This window comes from Apium graveolens, chromosome 3, assembly GCF_009905375.1.
Source record: "Apium graveolens cultivar Ventura chromosome 3, ASM990537v1, whole genome shotgun sequence".
Taxonomy (NCBI): Eukaryota; Viridiplantae; Streptophyta; class Magnoliopsida; order Apiales; family Apiaceae; genus Apium; species Apium graveolens.
Genome location: NC_133649.1, coordinates 281221725 through 281245699, shown reverse-complemented (window position 1 = coordinate 281245699; position 23975 = coordinate 281221725). Strand labels below are relative to the sequence as shown.

The 23975-nt window shown below is 33.8% G+C and overlaps 3 protein-coding genes and 1 long non-coding RNA gene across 4 annotated transcripts; 1 reads left to right on the top strand and 3 right to left on the bottom strand.

The window, feature by feature from the left end:
- Positions 1 to 2588: 2588 nt before the first annotated feature.
- Positions 2589 to 3389, bottom strand: LOC141715083 (uncharacterized). Its single transcript, XM_074518567.1, has one exon. The coding sequence runs from the start codon at positions 3387 to 3389 to the stop codon at positions 2589 to 2591; it is 801 nt and encodes a 266-aa protein (XP_074374668.1).
- A 433-nt stretch (positions 3390 to 3822) lies between these two features.
- On the bottom strand, positions 3823 to 6117 carry LOC141711087 (GDSL esterase/lipase EXL3-like). The gene is made up of 5 exons (XM_074513530.1): positions 5337 to 6117; positions 5059 to 5189; positions 4710 to 4943; positions 4290 to 4545; positions 3823 to 4216 (listed from the first exon to the last, which is right to left on the bottom strand). The coding sequence occupies exons 1-5, from the start codon at positions 5584 to 5586 to the stop codon at positions 4035 to 4037; spliced, it is 1053 nt and encodes a 350-aa protein (XP_074369631.1). The 5' UTR covers positions 5587 to 6117; the 3' UTR covers positions 3823 to 4034.
- On the top strand, positions 4481 to 7467 carry LOC141713454 (uncharacterized). The gene is made up of 4 exons (XR_012571962.1): positions 4481 to 4614; positions 4724 to 4960; positions 5044 to 5151; positions 6207 to 7467. It is a non-coding gene; the product is annotated as an uncharacterized LOC141713454 (long non-coding RNA).
- Positions 7468 to 11735: 4268 nt separating this feature from the next.
- On the bottom strand, positions 11736 to 14923 carry LOC141711086 (GDSL esterase/lipase EXL3-like). Its single transcript, XM_074513529.1, has 5 exons — positions 14490 to 14923; positions 12896 to 13026; positions 12565 to 12792; positions 12206 to 12461; positions 11736 to 12120 (listed from the first exon to the last, which is right to left on the bottom strand). Exons 1-5 carry the CDS (start codon positions 14800 to 14802, stop codon positions 11930 to 11932), a joined length of 1119 nt encoding a protein of 372 aa, XP_074369630.1. The 5' UTR covers positions 14803 to 14923; the 3' UTR covers positions 11736 to 11929.
- Positions 14924 to 23975: the final 9052 nt, after the last annotated feature.

Below are 23975 nucleotides of genomic sequence, written 5' to 3'. Positions count from 1 at the left end.
CTACCGGAAGATTTCAGTGTATTGACATTGATTGAAGATAGACAGTGTTTGAAGCATAGGAATCCGAAGAATTGAAGATAGGGTATAGATAGAGGTTAATGAAGACGTTGTCTAGAGTACCAGAAAGGATTCCAGTGAAAGTACAATTGTCTATTGACAGTTAGTGTCTGAAGCGATAAAATTGAGGCAAACTTAACAATTTAATCAAGGCTATAATACGAAGACCTGAATCGGGGTTAGTCGTCTGTTAACCAGACCAGTTGCACTAGGCGTCAACAACTCGTGAAAGGAATCTGAGTATTATTTATAGAAGAATTGTTAAGTTGAGGAACGTACTTGAATTGAACATTTATATGTTAAAGTACGAGAAGAGGTGCGCGGGGTATACAGCTAAACAACTCAGGGGACTGGCGAAGGTCGGAGTTTAATTGTTAAATTAAATAAATTTATTTAATGGATTTTAATATAATTTATTTAATAAAATTAAAATGATTTATTTTATAAATCTTAAATAAGTTTATTTTATAAATCTAAATTAGTTTATTTATATAAGTTATATTTAAGTTTATTTTATAAATTAATTTAGTTACAATTTAAACTTAAATAAAAAGAAAAGAAAAAGAAAAAGAAAAAGAAAGAAAAGAAAAAGAAAATAGAAAACAAAACAAAAAAAAGAGAAAAGAAAAACAAAAAACAAAAGGAAAAACAAAACAAAACAAAACAAAAGAATAAAATAAAGGAAACCACAGGTGACAATGGTCGCCACAGGAGGAGTGAATTAGTTTTGGTTAAGTAAATAAACCAAAGGTTGTACTAGTATAGTACTAGTCGCCACAGGAAGTAAGCACCTCCCCCCTGTCGCCACAGAGCCCTCTTGTCGCCACAGAGTATCACTGGAGTCACCACACAGAACCTGTCGCCACAAAAATTCTTTCTCCTCAGCTACACATTTTATTGGATAAAGTCTACACTTGCAGCAGAAGAAAAGAGCCATTCATTTTTGGGGAGTCATTTTCTGTTCATCTTCTCTCCCAAGAGTCTCCCAAGAGAGTAGTGAAATGGCAGCATTGATTTACAGAGAAGTTCAAGCTTTTTGTATATCCATTTAACTTCTCACCGGAGTAACGTTATAATGCCCGATTCAATTCTTGTATATTCTTAGGGGCATTATAATCGTTACCCGGTAATTAAATCCTAGTACAAACAAAAGCTAGATTATTGTATATGATTTGATTTGTAAATCTTTGTAGTAGCTAAGAACTTTGTTGTTCTTAGATTATAGTCGGTTAATTTATTTACCGGAGTATAGCAACACCCTCGAGGATTTATATATGAATATATATTTTCCCGAATATCTTGTGCTCCTCGTTTTTATCGTTCCAAACACTATTCCTCTCAAGAACACAAAACCACTAACCGAGCACTAAATATTTTATCCGCTAAAGATTCAAAAGAATTTTTAATTTAGTGACTATCGTATTCAACCCCCCCTTCTACGATAATTCGGGACCTAACAATATGAACCCAAGTAAAACGACTGTAATCATCCACAATAGTTAAAAATTGATTACAACCGGTATAAGGCTTGACTTTGTAGGGTCCTCAAATGTCTATATGTATCAATTTGAATGCACTTTGAGTTTTAATACTACTGAGTTGAAAAGAAGCTCTGGTCCGCTTGGCCAATGGACATATTTGGCAAATGAGCTTAACAGAAGAATGTTGAATCTCTGAAAGGGTTGGAATAGTCTTCTGCTTATCAAAAGGTAGATGCCCCAATCATAAATGCCATATGCTAAGATCTTCCTTAAAACTCAAGCATGCCCTGCTATTAAGAGCTGCTTCATGAATCCTTGTTGTACTATAAAGTCCTCCCTGTGAACTACCAAGAAGAATGTGCTTCTCTTTCTGCAAACGATCCTGTATTATACAATGTTGACCATCAAATTTAACTGAGCAATTCAAATCCCTGCATAATTTCTGAACGGAAATTAAATTGTACTGAAAATGAGGAATGTGCAAACATTATGAAGAATCAATTAATGATTAACTTCCACAAAACCAACATGGAGAATTGTCACATGTCTACCATCTGGTATGACTATATTTTCCTTTCCAGCTACAGGTTTGTAAGTTGCAAACATGTTTAAGTGAGAACAAATACGACCAGTAGCACCGCTATCAATCAACCATTCAGTTTTAACATACTTAATAGCCAACAAACATAGCGTACCAGCTAATAAAGCATGTTCTTGAGATGTCTATGTACTTGGTGATCCGAAAATACCACCAGATGTAGTAGAAAATGACTGCTTGTTAAGTAAATCAATGAGTTGTTGATACTGAGTTGCGGAAAGAGATTGACTTGTAGAAATGTCGATTTTGTCATCAGAAGTAGAAAAAGACAATGCTTCCATTTTCTTGTCCCTATTAGTCTTGAAATTGGCAGGATAACCATGGATTTTGAAGCATCTATCCACAGTGTGACCTTTCATTTTGTAATGTGTACAAAAGTAGTTCCCTCCTTTCTTAGCATTACCATTAGTACCATAAAGTTTCCTAGTTCCAGAAGGAGTAGTGTTCTGCTATTAAAACCCAAAATTGGCAGTGTTGTTACTTCTAAAATTCCTTCTATTTTCAGCCATGAATGCCAGATAATCAGGTTGACTAAAAGCCTGAGATAACTCCTGATGTCTTTCTTCCTGTGAGAATACTCTAAATGCATTAGACAAGCTAGACAGTGGTTGTTGCATCAACACATTACCTCTAACAGTGGCAAACTTATCATTCAGTTTCATCATAAATTGCAAAAGTTTATGATCATGCTGCATCTGAAGCACTTTTTGTGTCACATTGCAGGTGCACTTGTTACAGATACAACATAGTAAAGGACTAATATCACTCATTGAATCCCATATAGTTTTGATCTCAGTAAAAAATTCAGACACACTCTTAGATCCTTGATGTAATTCAGCCAACTGTTGCTCAATGGAAAATAGTTGTGTCATTGAGGTATAACCAAATCTATCCTCAAGGTCCAACCAAATTTCCCTAGCTGTCTTAAAGAACAATACACTCCTGGAAATTGTATCATCTAATTTGCAGAGTAACCAAGAGCACACTAGATCATTATATCTCTCCCAAGTTTTGAAGTCAACAGAGGTCACAGGTGGTTTAATAACAGTACCATCAACAAATCCTAATTTATTTTTGGCCGAAAGACCTAACCTAATCGATCTCTTCCAATTACTGTAACCTGTTCCATTGAACTTTACTGAAACGAGCTGAGATGTATTAGCATCCGAAAGATGTATGTGAAATAAACTTGAGGAATCCTGATTAGGTGATACGAGAGGTCTACTCCAAGGACCAGTACTGCTAGAGGCCATTGTTAACTTTTATCGACTAATATTGATTCGAAGAATTGAGATTAATAACAAAAATAGAATCAAATTGAGAAATCAAGAGAGATTAGATCTAGATCGAGAAAGTGATTAGATCTAGAAATACAAGAATAACAGATCGATGAACAAATCGATAAAATAACATATCAATAAATAGAACGACGAAGATATTAATCGTAATTGAGATAAAGCTCGTAAACACACCTAAACAGATTATACGAAATGATTTTTAAGAAAACAAGTACTTTCAGTAAGAAATGAATCATTCTCGTAGAAATAATGAATTGAAAACACCTGAGATTACACGAGAATCGAGCGGAAGTGAAGGATCAATCGCCATTGAAGCTCTGATACCATGATATACGAAGCTATGCATACAGATTGTAACAAAATATGTTATTGAATATAGAAGACAAAGTTATGTAAAATGTGTATCTAAAACTCTGAGAATACAATGTGAAGAAGTCATGTATTACTTATACACCATACACCAGCTAGATCCTCACAGAATGTGATGATGTGGCACTAACTAATGAAAACTTAATAACTAAGTTTCAATAAGAAGAATAATTCTTTAGCTGTTACTAAATAAAGATATTGCTAAATGTGAAAAATAATGCTATTGGAATCTTAAAGGAAGCTGGTGATCTCTTTCTTGAGAGCCTGCTGGACAAGTATTTTGTATGTTGTTTCTGTTGGGTGAAAACTGTCCCAGAAAACGTAGTTGTTGACATCTGGACAAGGGCATTTACATAAGAAAGCCACTTCAATGGTGCCTGTGCCACAGCAGCCTCTGTTTGCTATTCTAAATCCTGCAAAGCATATCACTCAATAAGCATTCGAATTCTCAATAGGTTCTTGGTTCATTCTTAATAGATCATGTACCATATTTCCGAGGGTTGTGGATGAGTTCCATTAGAGAATTGTACACATCCAGGTAAACAATCCTTGCGTTAGGAAGACGGCTGTTAAGAGACTTCATTTCATCTGACAGTTTAAGGTTGAATAACTGTGCTAGTTCATTGTAATTTTCTGCACACTGTCTTTGCACTCCTCCTTGTAGTGTCCTCTGTGATGGAAGACATCCAATAGGTGGTATTCCAAATACACCTATTCGACGAGCACCCAATTTGTACAGCTCCTTTATATTTAGAGATTCAGAATCTATCAAATATAGATGTCAAAGTAGATCTACAGTTCTTACTAAATGGTGAGTGTTATCACTTATAATGTATCTCTAGCGTTAACTATATCATGGCATGTTTCTGAAGTAACAAATTTTGTGGTTTCGTGCTATATGTGTACCTGCGCAAAGCCAGATGCTGAATAGATCAGAAGATCAGTATATGAAGAGTAGTCATAATGCAGCCTCCTGATAGGATTGTTGAAATAAGTGTTGGTAATGTCATTGCTGCCTGCTACTACAACAAACAGGCTGTTTCTCAATATTGTGCTTGTTGTCTCAGCTCCCACTGCCACTTTCAGCTTTGTGATGTACTCGTTAAACAAATCTATCTGATCTGATAACGATATAACTGACTGTTGTTTTAATAAGAGTAAGAGAAAACGAAAAATGATTAATAAAGATATCTGAATGTTCTCTTTCAAGAGGCTAAAAATAATAATATCATGTATGCAGAGTTGAAATGTGCACCGCAAGCTCGGATGTTAAAGGATCAAATCCTGCACCCCCGGAAGCAAAGTTCACTCCTGTTTTGAGATCATCAGTGCTGAGACTTGGGTCAAGGTATGGTGGCAGTAGCTCTTTTATTCCCAATTCTTCAACTGTATCAAGAAAGTCACTTATTAGGTACTTGTACAAGTGCTGCATTCATTTCAAACTTAGATGCAAATTAACTATATCACTAAAGTAACTTTAAGGTACTCATACCAGTGATTGTTGTGTGTGTGTGTTTGTGCTTTCTTACATACCTAGGAAATCAGAAGGAACTTTTCCATTACAAAACCTTCCGGTTGGTATTCCACCGACAAAATCCCTCCCATAAGGAGGATAGTTGACCTTAAATATGGTTTCAATATAGTTATTGTTTCCTGTATCAACTATAGAATCTCCAAACATAAAAACAGCCGGAATTGTTTTATTTTGCGGTAGCTTTATGAGTGCTCCTGCTGCATTGCATACAAGGATCAAAATAATGACACGAAACCACGACGTTAACATTTTGGATATTGGGCACACAGGACACAGAAATGCACTCTTGTGGAACTCAGTGCAAGCTACTGAAACCTTGCCAAGTTCAAATAATAAGAATATGATAGTACAAAGTATGTATACTGTGTGCTGTTGGGTAATCTGTAGTCAGTCTATGCGTATTTATGATTCTTCTGCAGACATGAGTTACTTATTGGTCTCAACTCTCAACCGTCACGTGTTTTCAGCATTTTCATTTTCACCTAATATTTAATCATGAAATTGCTATGCAAATTCCTGCTGAAAAAAGAACTATATCCTCTGCTATATTTAATTAATCAGGTCTCTGTTTGAAAAATTACTTATATAAGCATGTTGCGATCTTCTGCGATACTAGTTGCAGGGTACACGGCTCCCATTCCCATATCATAATGTCTGTATGTAGTTGCAGTTTATTCATGAGTATGGCATGGCGCCAAACTTTGTAGATTATATATACTCACTGGAACTCATACTTTTTGCAGACAACTGTTGAATGAATGATCCATGTGCAACTACCAATCATAAATGAACTGGTTGCCTATTTCTCGTGTCTTATTTATGATTCAGAATTCAAAAGATTTCAAATTTGTTTTGTTAACATGGACCAGGTTGGACTATAATTTCAACATTTTCCAGGACACGGCCCAATGATACTTTATTTTGAACATAGAAGAGATCAGATCATTCAATGAGGGTAGTTGCGGAACCACACCACGTAGTTACGGCAACAATAGAAGTCGAAAAAAAGACGGCTGCAATATCATTGGAAGTCATTTCAGACCGCTGACACGGTCGGATTTGGGGCAAGAACGGTCGGCTATAAGTTACACTACAAGAAAAAGAGTCGAGATCGACCGCCAAAACAGTCCGTTTTCATGAAAAAGCTGTCAGTTTACTGTTAAAACCGACTGTCCGGTCGATTTTAGGCTCGACTATATTCGGTCAGATTTATGACAGTCGGAAATCACTCTATAATTATAATTATAATAAATGCGTGTGGTGTACCTAAAATATCAGGGGGAGTTTTTGCGTTGCTAAATCTGCTGGTTGATTGATGGGCAGAGAAATCTTGACCATAAGGTGGAAAATTGCACTTAACAAAGGTGTTCAAGTAGTTGTTGCAACCCTGATCCACGATGGAGTCTCCAAATGCTATGAGTGTACAACAGATACTGCTAACAGAAACAGAGGATGCATTGTTTACGTGAACAAAAAACTATGTGCAATTATCCGAGGACTTTAATTAAGATTGTCCGTGTATGTGCTAGGGGATATATGACGAGTGTTAGTTTAGATTTTAGCTTAAAATTAAATCACAGTTGATAATCCCAAATCATCCCGGGATCTCTTCCTTGTTAAATCCGGACTCAAACTCTGTTTGAGCAGAAACGATGACTGCGTGCGGTGTAATTGTAGGGTGGGGACCTACAAAACAGAATCGGAGGGGGTGACCCCCCGCGACACCTCCAGCGTGAGAATGAGAAGGAGTTTTGAAGGAGAAAAGGTTAAAGGGGGGAAAGATACGCGTGAGAATGAGAACGGGTTTTGAAGGAGAAAATGTTAAACGGACTATGTGGACGATAATGATGTTACCACGTGTTCTGATCTTCCACTATTACTGTTAAATGGACCTGAACTCTTTTTATTGGGCTTTGAGCTCTTACTTCCGGATCAGTGATATTATAGGCTATCAATAGTAATTAATATCTGACTTAGAGGAGCCATCATCAGCCCACTTTAAGTAACAAAAAAGAGTGTTTGCATTTGTTGAAATTTTATTCATTCAATTCAAAGTGAGATGAAACAAATTAGTTGTGGGGCTGATTTATGTGTCACATTATTTTCTTTTTATACCTCATTTTTATATTCAAACAATGCAAATTTTATTTTATTTTAAGTCATGTAATATTTTACGTCAAAATTTATCACACAAATAAATTGACATGCAGGTTTCTAAATATCCAAACCTGGGAGCACTAATAGAACTCTTGTATTGCGGGAAGTGAGAAATTGACTCTGTTTATTAATTAGCAAACAAAAAGTATCCAAGTTGTTTTGAGTTCAAATATACTCCCTCCATCCCTTATTATGTTTTCCATTTTGACTTTTTACACTGTTTATGGTAAGCAATTGATTACTAATTTACGTCTAATTTATAAGTTCAAATATAGTCATGAGTGATCTTGTTGGATTCGTATTTATGAGTAATTTAATATAATGAATTTTTTATATTTAATACTAATACAAAATTAAAGATATTAACAATCAAAAGTGTGCATTAGCAAACATTTCCAATACGAATAGGAAACGTTTTTAGAGACGGAGGGAGTACAAACTAGCTGGTTGATTTCTAATCAATAACACTGTATGATTCGGTGAAATGTTAATATTAATGCAGTAAGCAGGCAATGATGTAACATCGGAGAGCCGTGAAATGCGGGAAGCCATATACAGGGGAGAACACAGTTCGGTTCGGTACGGTTTTTGGATAAAATCGGAACTGAAATTGAAGATCTTCGGTTTTAAAAATCAAAAACCGCAACCGCATCCGTATTATCGGTTTCAGTTTCAAAAATCTCGGTTCGGTTATAATTTTTCGGTTTCGGTTTTAAAAATCGGCAAAAAAATAATTACAACGTGAATATTAAAAAAGTTCGCTTAATTGAAAAAGCCAACCACATCATCTAATTTTTACACAAATTAAAATAGAGAGTGATATATTACAAAATGAACATCTAAAATCCAAAAGAAGTGCAATAAAAATTCATTATCCATAGCTTATATTCTGCATGTTCTTCCCTTCCCTCTCTATCCTCTGCGTTCACTGTGAAGCACACTACTCGGCATTATATCAGTTATTCAGTTGGATGCATAAAGTTAATTGGCGAATATTCACATTAGAGCATCTCCGATATGGGTTGCTAAGGAGGTTGTCAAACTTATGTGGCATGACAGTCTTGGTATCTATTTATTGGAGTTGAGAGGTTGCCAAAAGGTTGGCTACCAAGGTTGCCAAAATTTGGCAACCCCTTGGCAACTTCTTAAATTAGCAAAAAGTCATAAAAAACATCTAAAGTATAATTATTTACGTCTAATTTATAAGTTCAAATATAGTCATGAGTGATCTTGTTGGATTCGTATTTATGAGTAATTTAATATAATGAATTTTTTATATTTAATACTAATACAAAATTAAAGATATTAACAATCAAAAGTGTGCATTAGCAAACATTTCCAATACGAATAGGAAACGTTTTTAGAGACGGAGGGAGTACAAACTAGCTGGTTGATTTCTAATCAATAACACTGTATGATTCGGTGAAATGTTAATATTAATGCAGTAAGCAGGCAATGATGTAACATCGGAGAGCCGTGAAATGCGGGAAGCCATATACAGCGGAGAACTAAATATAAAATTAATATAGAGTGATCACATGTGCAACCTTTAAAGTTGCTTAACTATTGTAACAAAATTTTAATAAATGTTGATAAGAGTGACATGGATGTGAGAGAAAATTAAAAAATAATATATTTAATGATTTGTCATGGTTTAACAACTTTATTATTAACCTCTATTGGATATATTCTTACAAGTTAACCTGAGACTAAAGCTGCTCACAACAATTTCTAAATGAAATGACGAAAGATTAAAAATACTAAATGTGAGCACACTGCCATAACATTTGTGTACTCCCAGACCAAACAAATCAATTGCAAAAAGCCATTACAGAAGCTTGGCTACACTGCATAAGCATACTAAATTTTTATAAGCAACTACATGGTGAATATTTAAATTATATTTTTATATTTTTATATGATAAACACACACATATATATACATATATATAATGTAATTTATATTTTTATTTATTAATATGTTATAACAATTGGTTCGGTTTCGGTTTTTCGATTCGATTTAACTCCAAAACCGGAATCGAACTATTAGTAACTGTTCGGTTTTTCAGTTTCTTGCTTTTAATTCGGTCCGATTTTAATCGATTTTTACCGATTTCGGTTTCATTTCGGTTTTTATGCTCAGCCCTAGCCATATGGAGCTGAGTGGGGGACTAACTAAAGCATGCACAGTTATTAATTAGACCGAAAAATCTAGCTAATTTGTCACCTGTTTACAAATTGGCTATTTAATTATTTTCTCATCCTCTTATATATTGGGCCGTTTATGAATTTGGTAACCCGATTAAAATGACCTAACCCATCCCTCTTTCAATTCAACCCATCAAACCCAGTAATGACCCGTTTGGGAACCTGAATTTCATTTGAAATTGTGGATTTGATCAAATAAGTTGTTTGGTAATTTGAATTTGGATTTTATTTGAAATCCAGGACATTCAAATATTAGTGTAAACATGAGAATTTGAAATGACAACTCAAATCCTGTCATTTGAAACCTCTCATTTGAAATGAAATGTAAGTTTTCAAATGCTCTCTAAAAGAATTTGACATTTTATTTGGTTTTAAAAAAAATTAAATTAAATTAAATAGGTTGGGTACATGTTCTTGATTTTTTCTCCCAACACAACTCAAACCGATTCAAGTGATAAATATTGTTTGATAATTTACATATAACCAAGTATAATAACACGTGCGAGTCACGAGTAATTTTCTAGAATTTTTTTATACATAATACAATTTTAATGTTATTAATTATTTTTTTATTTTTAATATTGTACGATGTCTAAAAAAATATTTGGTGCAAAGTAAGACCAAATTTAATAATTTACTCATTATATATACTAGCTTAAAACCCGTGCGATGCACGGACGGATTGCACGGATTTTTTTTAATATTATATTATTTTTTAAATTTTTTCTGAATACAATTCTTAATTTTGTTTATTTAAAACTTTAAATGATATGACTTCATGATAATTATATTAATAGACTTATATGTTCATAACTTTTCAACCTTTAAACTTATTTAAAGTGATAACATTGGTAAGGGGGAAATGTTATTATAAAGAAATTATCATTTTATTGAGGATAAAAATATAATGTCTCTATTATGTTCGGACCGTAAAAAATATTATTTTAGTTTGGTAATTACTTAATCGATTAACTATAATTCTATAAAAGATATTTGAAAAAGAAAATATTACTGATTGAACACTATAGTTTTATTGATAATTTTATGTGTATTTTACAAAAAATAATATTTATGATTTAATTAAAATGTGATTTTTTAGTTCACATCGATAGGATACGAATTATACCTAGTCTAATATTAATTTGGTTTATCTCGGATCAGTGGTTTACATTATTTTATTTTAGTCTGATGCTCAATACACCGATCAAATCAAACTAATTATTTTTAGTTTAATTTTATTTTTTTAAGTCTGGATCAATAAGATAATTTTGTTTAAGACGGAATAATTGGTATATATGATTTTGTTTTTGTTGGTCGAATTATATTTTTAATTTTTTTTTTTATCGTAGGTAACCCGCAGCCGCTACCCTTCGGGTTGTATTTTTAATTTTGTTATGTGTTAGTCCGAATCAATAGTATAATGTATTTTTTTATGCTGGATAAATAAAATATATTATTTTATTTATCCAAGTTCATTAGTATAATTTTTTTAGGAGGATGGATAATATTATTATTTTATTTTAGTCCGATTCACATGATATATCAACTAAATCTTAATAATGATATTTAGTTTGCTTAAATTTAATTTAGCCCGAAGTAACAAATTAGAATAATATAGAACTCGATATGAATTAAAATATAAATTGGTAGAAAAAGTTAAATTTAATATAAATTATAATTATATAGAGTTTGATATAAAATTGAATTGAAATTGATAAAGTAATAGAATAAGTTGATTTCAATACCAATTAGAATTAGAATTAACCCAATAATTAGAATTAGGATAATTTAGTGAGGGTAATTAAGTAATTTCAGTAAGTACGGACCGACCGACTACCAAACTTTTAATCTTTCGTCTATTATAATATAGTATAGATATATTTCCGTTTCTGCTAGGCATACGGGAAATCCACTTGTTCGAGGTAACAATTAGGCTGGAAATTGATATTTTTTCAGCCTTTATAAGTATTACACCCTCCGTCCCACTGAGATGTTTACGTTCACTATTAAAAAAAATTATGAAACTATATTTTAAACAAGCATTGAAAAGTACGACGAAAAATAACGTAAACAATCCAGCGAGGGAGTAGTATTTTCTTGTTCTCAGAAGTTCAGTTCCAAATTTGCATGATAACATGAACCGGATTGAAATGCAATTTCAACATTTTCCGGGACACGGCCCAAACCAATGCCACTTTATTTTATCGTCTTAAAATAATATTCACAATCACAGCAAACGGCTGATGTAGTTGATCATAAACTGATGTACAATAATTTCATATCCTCTCTGTGTTGGATGATAACTATCCCAGAACAAGTACTTGGACCTATCCGGGCATGTTTCACTTAATTTGTTGCACAACACCGATACCTCTATATTTCCTGTACCACAGCAACCTTTATCCACAACTTCAAATCCTGCTCCCGACGAGCAAAAGATGAAAATTTCAGTAAAGATGAACTTATTAAACAACAAATTGAAAATCTAGAATAAATTAAGTACCGTAGTCTTGAGGATTCTGCATGATGTGTAGAAGAAGATTGTAGATATCGACATATACGATTTTAGAGAGTGGAACTTTTTGGCTAAGAAAATCAAGCTCAGATTGGAGTTTGTTGTTGTATATTTCTGTAGCTTGGTTGTAATTTTCTGCACAGTTTCTAAGAGGCCCCCCTTCTATACTTCTTAAGGCAGGTACACATCCGATTGGTGGCGCACCAAATACCGCGATTTTTCGAGCTCCAAGCTCATAAATTTCCTAGTTTAGTAACCGTAGTAGAAGACATGTTCATTATTATAGATTAACATGCGGTTTCCAGCAATGTTAATATTGTCTTTCATTCGTAAACATATATAAATACCTGAATAAAATCAGAAGCATACGAAACCATAAGATCTGCATATGAAGGAACATCATAATGTAATCTCCCGATGGTGAAGTAAGTGTTGGCAATGTCATTGCTGCCTGCGAGTATCAAGAAAAGACTGTTTGCTAAGAGGTTTCTCGTGCTTTCTTCTCCAACTAACTGTTTCAGCTTACTGATGTATTCTTTGAACATTTCAAGTTGATCGGAAGATGATAATGCTGACTACAACAGTTTCTCCAAGTTAAAATCGCGAATGATATTAAATTTCACAGATATAGTAGTTTTAACTATTATTCATCAATCATCAGTTACATATTGTCCTTACCGCTAATTTCGATGTGAGGGGATCATATCCCATGCCACCTGAGGCAAAACTTACACCTGTTAGGAGATCTTCGCTGTGTGTTTGAGGGTCGAGATATGCTGGCAGAAGCTCTTTAATCCCTAATGCTTTAGCTGTAATCAGCGGCAGACGAAACAGATTTTTTCAGTGGGCACTAGGCATACAAGAAAGTTTTGTCAAAATTTGATTCTTAAATCATTCTATCATCACCCTGGACCATAAGAAAGTATAGACAAAACAGGAGCACTTCAGTTTATTTCTTTGGTTACATAGTTAAGTTAAATTGTTTCGGTTAACTTCAACTTTGGTTATACAGTTAAAGTTCACGTATATGATAACTTGTAATCCCAGTAGGATTATCCTACTAGAAATTTGGAATAAAAATGATTAAGTTTTTTTAAAATTCTTGATTTTTTAGATTTTTTGATTTTTTCAAATTTTCATTGAATAAACATGAAAACTTTACTCTCTTTTTTCCAAATATTTTGATATTTTGTCGGATATTTTAAAATATTTTCTTAATTTTTATTTGTTTCTTTTGAATTTTCCGTTAAGTAGTTAACGGGGCTAACAAAAAATGACTTATTTAAAATTTTCTAATTAATTAGTTATTCTTTTAAAAATCATTTTCGCTCGGTAGGCTACTAGAAAGTTATTCCTATAATGCGATGAATTTGCCATTTAACCCACTCCCTATATTTATAGTCCAAGATAAAAATCTATTTCTAATATTACGTTCCGTTAGTGCAATAAATATTGATAAAAATATTTTTTTTACCAACATTACCTTTTATTAATATACCTATATTTTTGAAAATAAATTAGGATATTCAATTGGAGAGAGCAATAGCGGAACACTATGCTCTAACTCGTATTTAGATCATCTTTAATGCTTAAAAAACCCTAAACTAAATAATCTAACTTGCATTTACGTGTCAATTTTAATTAATAATATATAAAAAAAAATGCATTCCAAGCCCCCAACCTTGTAGCTCCTTAGCAAAATTATAGACAAATATTTTTAGTTGATTTTATTTGTCCAACTAAAAAAATCCTCAAATATAATTTATAATATTTTACAAAATAATGATAATTAATTGTTATAACCAAAAAATTTATAATTTAACACTGAAGATCCGCTCTTTGTTTTGTAATAATAAGTTAAAACTAGATGACGGGTCAAGTAATACTTGATGGGAACATGCAATACTGATTAAACATTAAAAGGATCTAAGTTATACTGAAGAAGCATTGACGGGGGTACGTAATATTGAAAATGTCAGTTAATATTAAAAAAATCTCATACATACTTGTGCATTACATTTAGCGGGAACCATTCTCATATGTCGGTTAAATTTATACTCCCTCCGTTTGGTTAAACTGTAAAAAAATATAATTTAGTGAACTAGAGTACCTACAAGAAACGTTAAAGAGCAGGTCCACATAATTGGATCAAGGTAATTGGTTTACCACATAATCCCACATTGTACGGACAACAATAAATTTCACAAGAAAGACGATCAGAATAACAGTGAAAGTCATTTCACAAAGGTGGGATTTGAGACGAGAAGCGTACCTAAAATATCCGGGGGAGTTTTTGCGTTGCTAAACCTGCCGGTAGATTGATGGTCCGGGAAATCTTGACCATAGGGAGGGAAATTGCACTTAGCAATGGTGAGCAAGTAGTTGTTGCAACCCTGATCCACGATGGAGTCTCCAAATACTATAACTGCCTGAATGCTTTTATTTTGTGGTAGCTGCTGCACATGATCATGAGCTTCTCCGGTACTTGTGCACCGCACTTGTACAACAACAGACACTACCAACAGAAACAGAATTGGATACCTTGTTGGATATATTTTTGTAATGGCTAAGAGCAGTTGATCCATTGTTAACGTGAACAGAAAACAATGTGCAATTCTCAGAAGACTTTTAGAAGGTGTGTATGTATATTACGTGAATCAAACGAGATTGCATATCTAGTGTTTGATGTACATAGTACCACAGATTTAACATGTGTATGTGGTCCTTCCCGTCCCTTTAAAAGATATTTTTATTTTTCAACCTCTTTCAATTTACAGCTCATGTATTGTCCTTAAAAAAATTATTGTGAGAAGCTTTCAGGCATAAAAATTCTGGGCACTCAGAAATTTCCTTGGGAAAAATTCAAAGATATTTTTTCTGGAAAAAAAATTCTTAAAAAAAGTAATTGCCGCAAAAATAATTTTCCATGTTTTGCTATAATAAAAAAATTATGAACAATTTGGAAAACATAAATCGGAAATTCATTTTTCAGAAATCATCATTTTTCGAAGAGGATTTTCATGTTTTGAAAAATATTTTATTTTATAAGAGAAATAAACAAAAAATACTATACTTTTTTTTAAATTTATTTGCGATTTTTACTATCTTTTTAAAATATTTGCGAAAATATGATTTGCAAAAAAAACAACTAGATATGCAGCTTTACTTTTGTTGAAAAATAAAAATAAATGGTTGCATTTGAGGTTGCTTGTGATTCTGTTCGAAATTTGCATCGAGTTGCAAAACGTATATTTACATAAAATTATAAAAAAAATCGTATTTTTGCGAATAAATACTTAAAAAGTATATTTACAAAAAAACCTTTATAAAAACCAAACAAACACAAAAAAATTGTAAATATTTTTCAAAAAATTTGAGCAAATACGCAATAACATTTTCATGGAAAAAAAAATTCATACATACATAAATGTTGAACTATTCAAAAACCCAAAAAAAAAACAATTTCCAAGAAACAAACGCCTAGATTTCCCTTATCTTGCAAGGCCTAGAGTTAAGATGGTTGTTTGGGGAGCCATCCCATAATCTAATTACAGTAAAACTTAACACCAATAAATTTTGAGAAAATGAATATTCACTGAAATTTGTAATTTCCATGCTGCAACACCGTAACGTTCACGGGGTGTCATAGAAATTAGAAAGGTTAGCTTAAGTTGTGTAATTCTAGTCACCGGGGTTAAATATGATTTGGGTTCTCTATGTGGTTTAGAGGTGTCAACAGCCTAGTAAATTTATTTTAGATGAAGTGATCCAAAACCTACATCCAAGTTATAGTAAAAAAAATTACATCTAATATATTAAATTAAATAATTCTTTTTTATTTATGAATACTTTATTCTTAACTAATTTAAAGGGGTTTTTAATGTAATATGCATGATTTTTAATGTCAATTCGAGAAGAGATGAATCAAACCAGTTGGTCGAGTTATAATTACAACAGGTATATTCGTTCAGTATACTTTCGAGTTTTCGCATTAAAATCTGAAATTTGAACCCGACCAAATTTATATTCATATATTATTTGATGGACACTAACTCGTAACTTATAATTTGTGTGTATCTATTTGGTTTAGGGAACCGGTCCCTGAAAAACAGTTGCCGGAGACGGTTGTTTAACAAACTGCAGGTTGAGCACCATTGGATGTTTCATCAGACGGCTGGGATTAAAATAAATATAAGAGGGGACCGCTGACATTGTCCACGGTCCCACGGTCCGGTGTAATGACCAAAATGCCCTCTCACACGGACCGCGGACAATTTCCGCGGTTGGGGTCGTTTTTTTTTTTGCCCTTACCTAGCAAACGCAGCAGCAAAACAGAGAAATCACAAACCAAAAACAAAGACACAGAAAACACAAACTAAAACACCGACTCAAGCACATAGACTCCGTTAGTAACAAAATCAGAGGTGGTGATTGGAGGGGATTGAACACTCCGTTAACATTTTGAATCGTGTCCGTCTTCGTAATTACAAGTATGTAATCGATCCTTTTTTCGTTATCAATTTGAATTCTTTATTTTTTGTTATTTATATGATATGATTACATGGTGATTGTTGTTCATTAAACGGTAGTTTGTTCGATTAATCCCTCGTAATTGAATAATAGGGTTGCTTCGTAATTGATTCTTAGAATTTTTGCTTCGATTAACTCCCTCGTATTGTTTGTATCCGAAAATTAGGGTTGATTTATGATTTTGAATTTGGGGCATAATACATACGAATTTACGTAGGAATTTTAGAAATTATTTGGTAATTAAACTAAAATTGAAAATTAATTTTGAATTTATTAATATTTAATTCGAATTTTGTTATTATTTATTTAGTAATTCAAATTTTTTGGTAATTCAAATTTATTTAGTAATTCGAATTTATTTGGTAATTCAAATTTATTTAGTAATTCGAATTAATTAATATTTGTTGTTTTGATGGTAATTTCATTCGAAATTTGTAATTATTTAATGTCAATTTTGTTGGTAATTCAAATTTATTTGTATTTGTATTTGTTGTTTTGATGGTAATTTAATTCAAATTTTGTTATTATTTAATTCAAAATATTTGTTATTTAATTCTTGTTTAATGTTGAATGCATGGTGATTGAATCCGATTTACAATCCGATTTACAATATTTCCAGGTATGGCTAATTTTGATGATATCGGGAATATGTTGTCGGGTCCGAACGCGCATAACGTTATTTGGGATAATCGATATCACGTTAGTGAGTATGTTAGGGACGGTACAGGGAGAGAGGAGTTGTAGAGCTATTCTGGAAACAAGTCATTGCACGATTGGAAGTTAAGAAGACCACATAGGGAATTGTTACACATACTCGGGTTTGGGATATTTGTAGACCCCCATGTTGTCTTGGCTACTGACACTCGGTTGATATCCGTTTTGGTAGAGTGTTGCCGACCGGAGTCGAACACTTTCTTCATGAGATAGGGGGAGATGACTGTTACACTGGAGGATGTCGGGTTTATTCTAGGGTTGCCAGTTCAGGGGGACACACTGACTTGTGGGGTGATAGAGAACAAGGCTGCGTATTTTGTTAATAACTGGTTTGAGCCTTTGACCGAGGAGGATGTTGAGGAGGCTTTGTATCGGAATAATATCAGGCTATCTTGGTTGTTTGAAAGATATGGTATCCAGAAGCCCGAGAAGAATAATATGGTGGTCACGGTTGTACATACTAAGGCGTATCTGCCATTCTTGATGGGTTGTATCCTCCTCCCTACCATCAACCGGTCTTTTGTTCATGTTCGGTATATGCACCCACTAATTAATATGCAGTAGATTCCTTATTATGGTTGGGGTGCAGCTGTGTTAGCTCATCTATACAAGGATTTGGAGAATGCTGCAAAGAAGGACGGTAAGACCATTGCTTGTTGTGTGTGGGTGTTACAGGTTTGGTCTTATGAGAGATTTCCTCGTATTGGCGTGCCTTTATGGTCTCCCGGTCAGGAGGATTATCCGGTTGCTGAGGGATGAGCCTATTCTACTCATCAGGGGGTTTCAAAGAAACGCAAGAAGACAGGTCCTCACCACAACTTACCGTTCTATAGGGGTGAGTTTGATGGTATTGCTGGTGATGAGGTGGTTTGGAGGCCATATGCTAGATTCAACGATATTATGGACAGTGAGATGATACAGGCACAGTTAGCTGGGTGTGGTCGAGTTCCCCTTGTATGGTATGATGTGGTCGAGTGGCAGCATCCGGATAGGGTGAGCAGACAGTTTGGTACTAGTCCCCAGATTCCACGAGCGCCAGTGAACATGCTTGGCTATAGGGGGCCTAAGGAGGCCACGTTTGCAGGAGAGGATTGACTTGTACGGTGGTTCATTGATATTGGCAAATGGGCCAGGTTCTGTTCAGATTTAGATGAACTTGTTGATGACTCAGTTGACATTGCTTTTGAGGCTGATTACAAGGCGTGGTATGCAGATGTTGTTGGGATTCGTGGCACAAACACAACGGAAAAATCAAAAATAAATATGAAAAACGAAACCCCAAACGCAGGATCCATGCGAAACAAGACATTTAATTCAGAGATTAGATGTTTACCTTAATAAAGCTTTCTTACTGATTGTGATGAACGTACAGATCTTGATGAACCAACACAGCAGCCCTCCTTTCGAAAATCTGTTCTCCAAGGTATCCACACGAACGCCCAATCGTCCAACGATCACCGGAGCCGGTACTAGCCGATTTGGTTGCCTCTTCCTCTCTCTCTTTCTCTCTAGCCTCTCTAAGATGTAGAGCTGCTAGGGTTTTTTCTAAAAATGAAGTAACTTCTTTTTCTAAAAATATACATCTTAATGTATATATATATATATGGGAGAGAGGATTTAGGCCTAACCCTAATCTTAATGGGCTTTTAAAAGGACCCATTCTGATTTTGGATTTATATTATTATTAAATTCGAATTCATATATATACAATTAATCAAGTCTTGCTTAATTAATTTAATAATTAAATTTGAATTAATAATAATAAAATATTTAAATTCATAATTTAAATAACACTATATTTTAAACGTTCTTTGTGTGTGACCCTTTAGGTTATTATTACGTTGGCAATAATTTTATTCTCTAATAATAAAATTATAAACAATGAGTGGAATCTAGTAATACATCATTACTCCCCAAATAATAATAATAATTGGTGATTCAATTAAACCTTTCGTGAATAATGTACAATGTAATATAATCCCTTTAGCCTTATCTTATAGATCAAACTCGAGGCATGCATTGTGTCATCCTCTGTTAACGTTTAATCTTACTTTCCTTGATCAATGAGTAAACTATTAAACAAATCATTATTTGAGCACGACCATGCATTTTATAGTCTTACTCAATCAAGAGACCAATAATATCACTCCTTTAATAAAGGAGGGCTAAATCTCATCTAAATCATTCATATTTCTCATACGATTCATAATACACCCAATGCCTACTTTTATTATTACCCGGTCAAGGATAACTTTCAATAGTATCAAAGTAAATTAATTCTCGTATGGAATTATAATGATTTCAGGTCAAAGGACCAATACATCATGATCACTGTGAGATTAACTTATGACATTACAAACATGTAGTATCTCACATCGGGTCAATCCAACACCATGTATTTAATACATGTTCCTGTGTTTTGACTTTAGTATCACCATACATATGATCAATGAGATGTGATCATCAGTCAACAAACACACTAGTCTCAGCGTATTTATTATCGTCCCTTAACAATAATACTTGACTAGGGATCTTTAGGAATATCAATACTGAAAGACATATGTCATAGCCTACTCGTTTATTCGAGTATTTAACTCAACTCAAATAAGAATGTAATAAGTAAATAGTGGATCAATCATCAGAGAGATCTCACAAAGTAACATATGTCAAAGATCAAAGAAACATTGTTCATCTGCAGACTTGAAGATTCACTGGAAGAAGTTCAAGAATTTGATCATGCCTCAGTGATGTAAATCAAGATCGTGGATTTAATCAAGTGACAGAGATCTCGTCAAGGTATCAATTTATTACAAGGATTCAATCAGAATATCAAAGTCAAGACATGAAGAAACGTCACGGAAGTTAGTCACTCATGAACCAGACAGTACATCGAGTGTCAGCATTGAAGTGGCGGAATTGATTCATAAGTCTCAGTGACTTTCAGAAGATTGTCAGAAGAATGGATGCTGCTCAGCGTTAGTATTAATTCTCTATTAATTAATTAAGTCATATAATTTAATTAAGAAAATAAATTATATCTGCAAAGATTAATTTATTGATTAATTGAATTAAATTGATTAATTAATTTAGAATTAATATTAAGGATTTACAGAATTTTAATTGATTAAAATCTGTTTTAATTCTAAAAAGACAACTGATTGTACTAGTATGACAATCGGTATGACAATTGATAGTCATACCGAAAGTCATGCTAATTCAGTTGATTGTCTTGATAGAATTATTATTTAGATTAAAATCACTTATTAATTCAGTAAGACAATTTCATTTGTACTACTATGACAATCGGTATGACAATCAATAGTCATACCGAAAGTCTTGCTAGATCATTTTTAATTGTCTTGCTAGTTGTAAACATTGTCCTACCGAAAGTCTCACTAGCTTAAATGATTGTCATTCCAATTCATTTTTCGGCTGTGTTGTTTAAAAAGAAGCAGAAGACAAGTTCATTCATCATCAATCAAACAGATCACAATATACAAGAACAAAAAGAAAAAGCAGCAGATAAATATTACATCTCATCTGCAACTTCAAGATTAATTTCTAGATTGTAAAGTTAAAGCCAATCAACTAGAAATACTTATCTTGTTCTTGTGTATCTATCTAGCGGATTAAAATCCCTAGAACTTAATCTCAAATCGCATTTAGCATTTGATCTTTTAATTACAAAAATAGAAAAAGTTCATGTCGAATTTATTCTAGATTTGTAATAATTGATTTGAGATTAATCCCTTGTAACCGATACCGTAGTTGTAACACCTTTCAAGTTTAATAAAAGTTTTATTTAACTTGAATTTTGTTTCACAATTTTATTCCGCATTTTATTCGACTAAACGGTATTGTTTGCATTCAACCCCCCCTTCTACAAACAAATTGGGACCTAACAATTGGTATCAGAGCCTTCTGATTAACGTACAAATCTAGATCCTAGACTTTTGTGTTTCTTTCACTTCTTGAATTTTTTATTCACTCAAAAAAATTCATAATGACTACACAAAAAGTTGGAACCGTTAAAATTCCACTTTTCGATAAAGAAAATTATGTTATGTGGAAGAAGAAGATGCTACTGTTTTTACAGGTTGCTAACCCCAAATATTTGCAAGTGTTGAAGAAGGGTCCAAAAATTCCTATGGTTATGGAACCAGAGGTAATAGAAAATGATGTGGTGATCACCAAAGCGAGAACTTATGTGAAGGATCCTGAGGACTTCTCTCCTGCTGAAATAGAAGAAGCTTCCCTGGATGCTAGCCTTCAATTAATCTTAGTAGATTCCCTTAATCCCCTGATGAATAGACATGTGATGAATTGTAAAGATTCCAAACATATCTGGGAAACTATTGAGATTATTAATGAAGGCACAGAGGAAGTTAGGGAGAACAAACTAGAAATCCTAACCTCTGAATATGAATATTTCAAATCAAATCCAGGAGAAGGAATCACTGAAGTGTTTGAGAGGTACAATGCATTGATCAACAACCTGAATATTAATGGTAAATACTATTCCATCAGGGAGGTCAACAAAAAGTTCCTTTTAACACTGCCAACTCATCTCGAACATAGAATCACTGCCATAAGAGAAGCAAGAGATTTGAGTGAGATTTCTTTGGAAAGGCTCTATGGTGTGTTAAAGACTTATGAGTTGGAGCAGATTCAGCAGAAGGAAGTTTACGGGAAAGAAAGAGTGGTCAGCACGTCTACTGCTCTAGTAGCTGATGAACAACAACAACAACCACAATATCAACATCAATCTCAACAGTCAGAAAGAATGGTACAGTCTTCCAAGGTTGAAGATAATGTGATAGTAGCAGAATTTGATTCTCCTACTACAAATCAATCAGGAGATGATTATTATTCCTTGGAAGAACTGGAGCAATTGGAGGATGAGTCAATGGCCCTGATTGTCAAGAGATTCTCAAATGTCAGATTCAAAAGGAATCCCAAGTTCAAGTACAAGTCCAACTACAACAAATTCCAGAAAGGTGGATCTTCATCCTCTAACACCAGCAGTGGTGGTTATAAAACAGGGATGGTTGATCGAAGCACCATTCGATGCTTCAACTGTAATGAGTTGGGACACTTTGCCACAGAATGCAGGAAGCCAAAACAAGCTAGGAAGAACTCTTATGATTCTAATCAGAAGAGTAAATCTGAAAGGGCGTACCTGGCAAAGGGAAGAAGCTGGGATGATACTGACAGTGAAGATGAAGAAGTTGGGAATCTTGCTCTCATGGCTAGTAATGCAAGCACCTCATCGTCAAGAAAAGAGGTAAAACTTTCTGATGCTGAAATGGTTTATCATCTAAGAGGTAACTTAGATTGTGCTCGTCGTGATAATGAATTGTTAAATCAACAAATCAAAGACCTTGAGAAAGAGGTCAATGAATTAAGACTTGTGCACATTAATCAAGATAAACTAAAAGAACAAGTATCTTTTCTAGAGAATAGAGTTGACTGTTATAGACAACTCGAAACTATTCTCAAAGACAAGATCACCGGTCTTGAGGCTAAGGTTAAAGCTTACTTTAATTCTTGTTCGAAGTCCAAAGAGTTTTACAATAAGCAAGCTGTTAATCAAACACATGGAATAGGTTATGATTACAATGCTGCTATTGGAAAATTAGGCATAAACTCCCCTCCTCATGTATGTGCTAAAGGCAGGGAAGTACCACATGTGCTTAAGGGTGTTGATGAACCCCTCTATAAAGAATCAATTGCTGAACCATTTGATGAGACCTCTTTTATTATTCAAGAAGAAATCCATGCTGAAGATAATGCTTATGAGAAAGCTGTCTCCAAGTCAAGTGTGTCAAAAGTTCCAGTCAAGGTTGTGAAAGCAACTGAGACTAACTCAGACACACATGAGTTGGATAGAACAGATGCCATGTCTACCATGCATAAGTTGCCTATTGTTAATCCTTCTCATAAAGCATGTGGTGTTCCTGATTGTATGTCTTGTGCTTTTAATCTGTTGTTTGCTTATTTTAATGGTAAGCATGTTTCTAATGATAAGACTACTCCTCGTCAGCATGTGAATAATAGAAAGCATGATAGGTCTAAGACTGCTAGTCCTACTAAAGCTAGAAAGGAGACATTTGTGCCTAAGCCTAACCAGAAATTTGTCAAGGCTGTTCACAAGGTCAAATGTTCAGTCATTGAGAACGTTGAGAATATTGAAATTAAGAATGTTGTTTTGCCTGATAAAGGCCAATTTTACAAGTATGCCGGACCCAGCCAAGCTTGGGTTCCAAAGAAGTTCTAATCCATTTGTATTGCAGGGCATTAAACAGGTACAACCGGTAGTGTGGATTCTTGACAGCGGATCGTCAAGACATATGACCGGAGATAGAGCCCTGCTATCAAATGTGATTGAGAAAGCTGGCCCAGTGGTTACCTTTGGAGATAACAGCAAAGGTTTAACGGAGGGATATGGCTGTTTGCAAGCTGGAAATGTTATCATTGAAAATGTATATGTTGTGCAAGGACTTGAACACAATCT

What these genes read in the sequence shown, in the direction of transcription:
- LOC141711087 (XM_074513530.1), bottom strand. Translation starts at nt 5,586, where the DNA reads ATGTTAACGTCGTGGTTTCGTGTCATTATTTTGATCCTTGTATGCAAT. An exon ending in CAGCATCTGGCTTTGCGCAG is followed by an intron (nt 4,546 to 4,709) that starts GTACACATATAG and finishes CTAAATATAAAG; the next exon opens with GAGCTGTACAAATTGGGTGC. An exon ending in CCACAACCCTCGGAAATATG is followed by an intron (nt 4,217 to 4,289) that starts GTACATGATCTA and finishes TATGCTTTGCAG; the next exon opens with GATTTAGAATAGCAAACAGA.
- LOC141711086 (XM_074513529.1), bottom strand. Translation starts at nt 14,802, where the DNA reads ATGGATCAACTGCTCTTAGCCATTACAAAAATATATCCAACAAGGTAT. An exon ending in AACTCCCCCGGATATTTTAG is followed by an intron (nt 13,027 to 14,489) that starts GTACGCTTCTCG and finishes CGCTGATTACAG; the next exon opens with CTAAAGCATTAGGGATTAAA. An exon ending in GCAGAATCCTCAAGACTACG is followed by an intron (nt 12,121 to 12,205) that starts GTACTTAATTTA and finishes CGTCGGGAGCAG; the next exon opens with GATTTGAAGTTGTGGATAAA.
- LOC141715083 (XM_074518567.1), bottom strand. Translation starts at nt 3,389, where the DNA reads ATGGCCTCTAGCAGTACTGGTCCTTGGAGTAGACCTCTCGTATCACCT.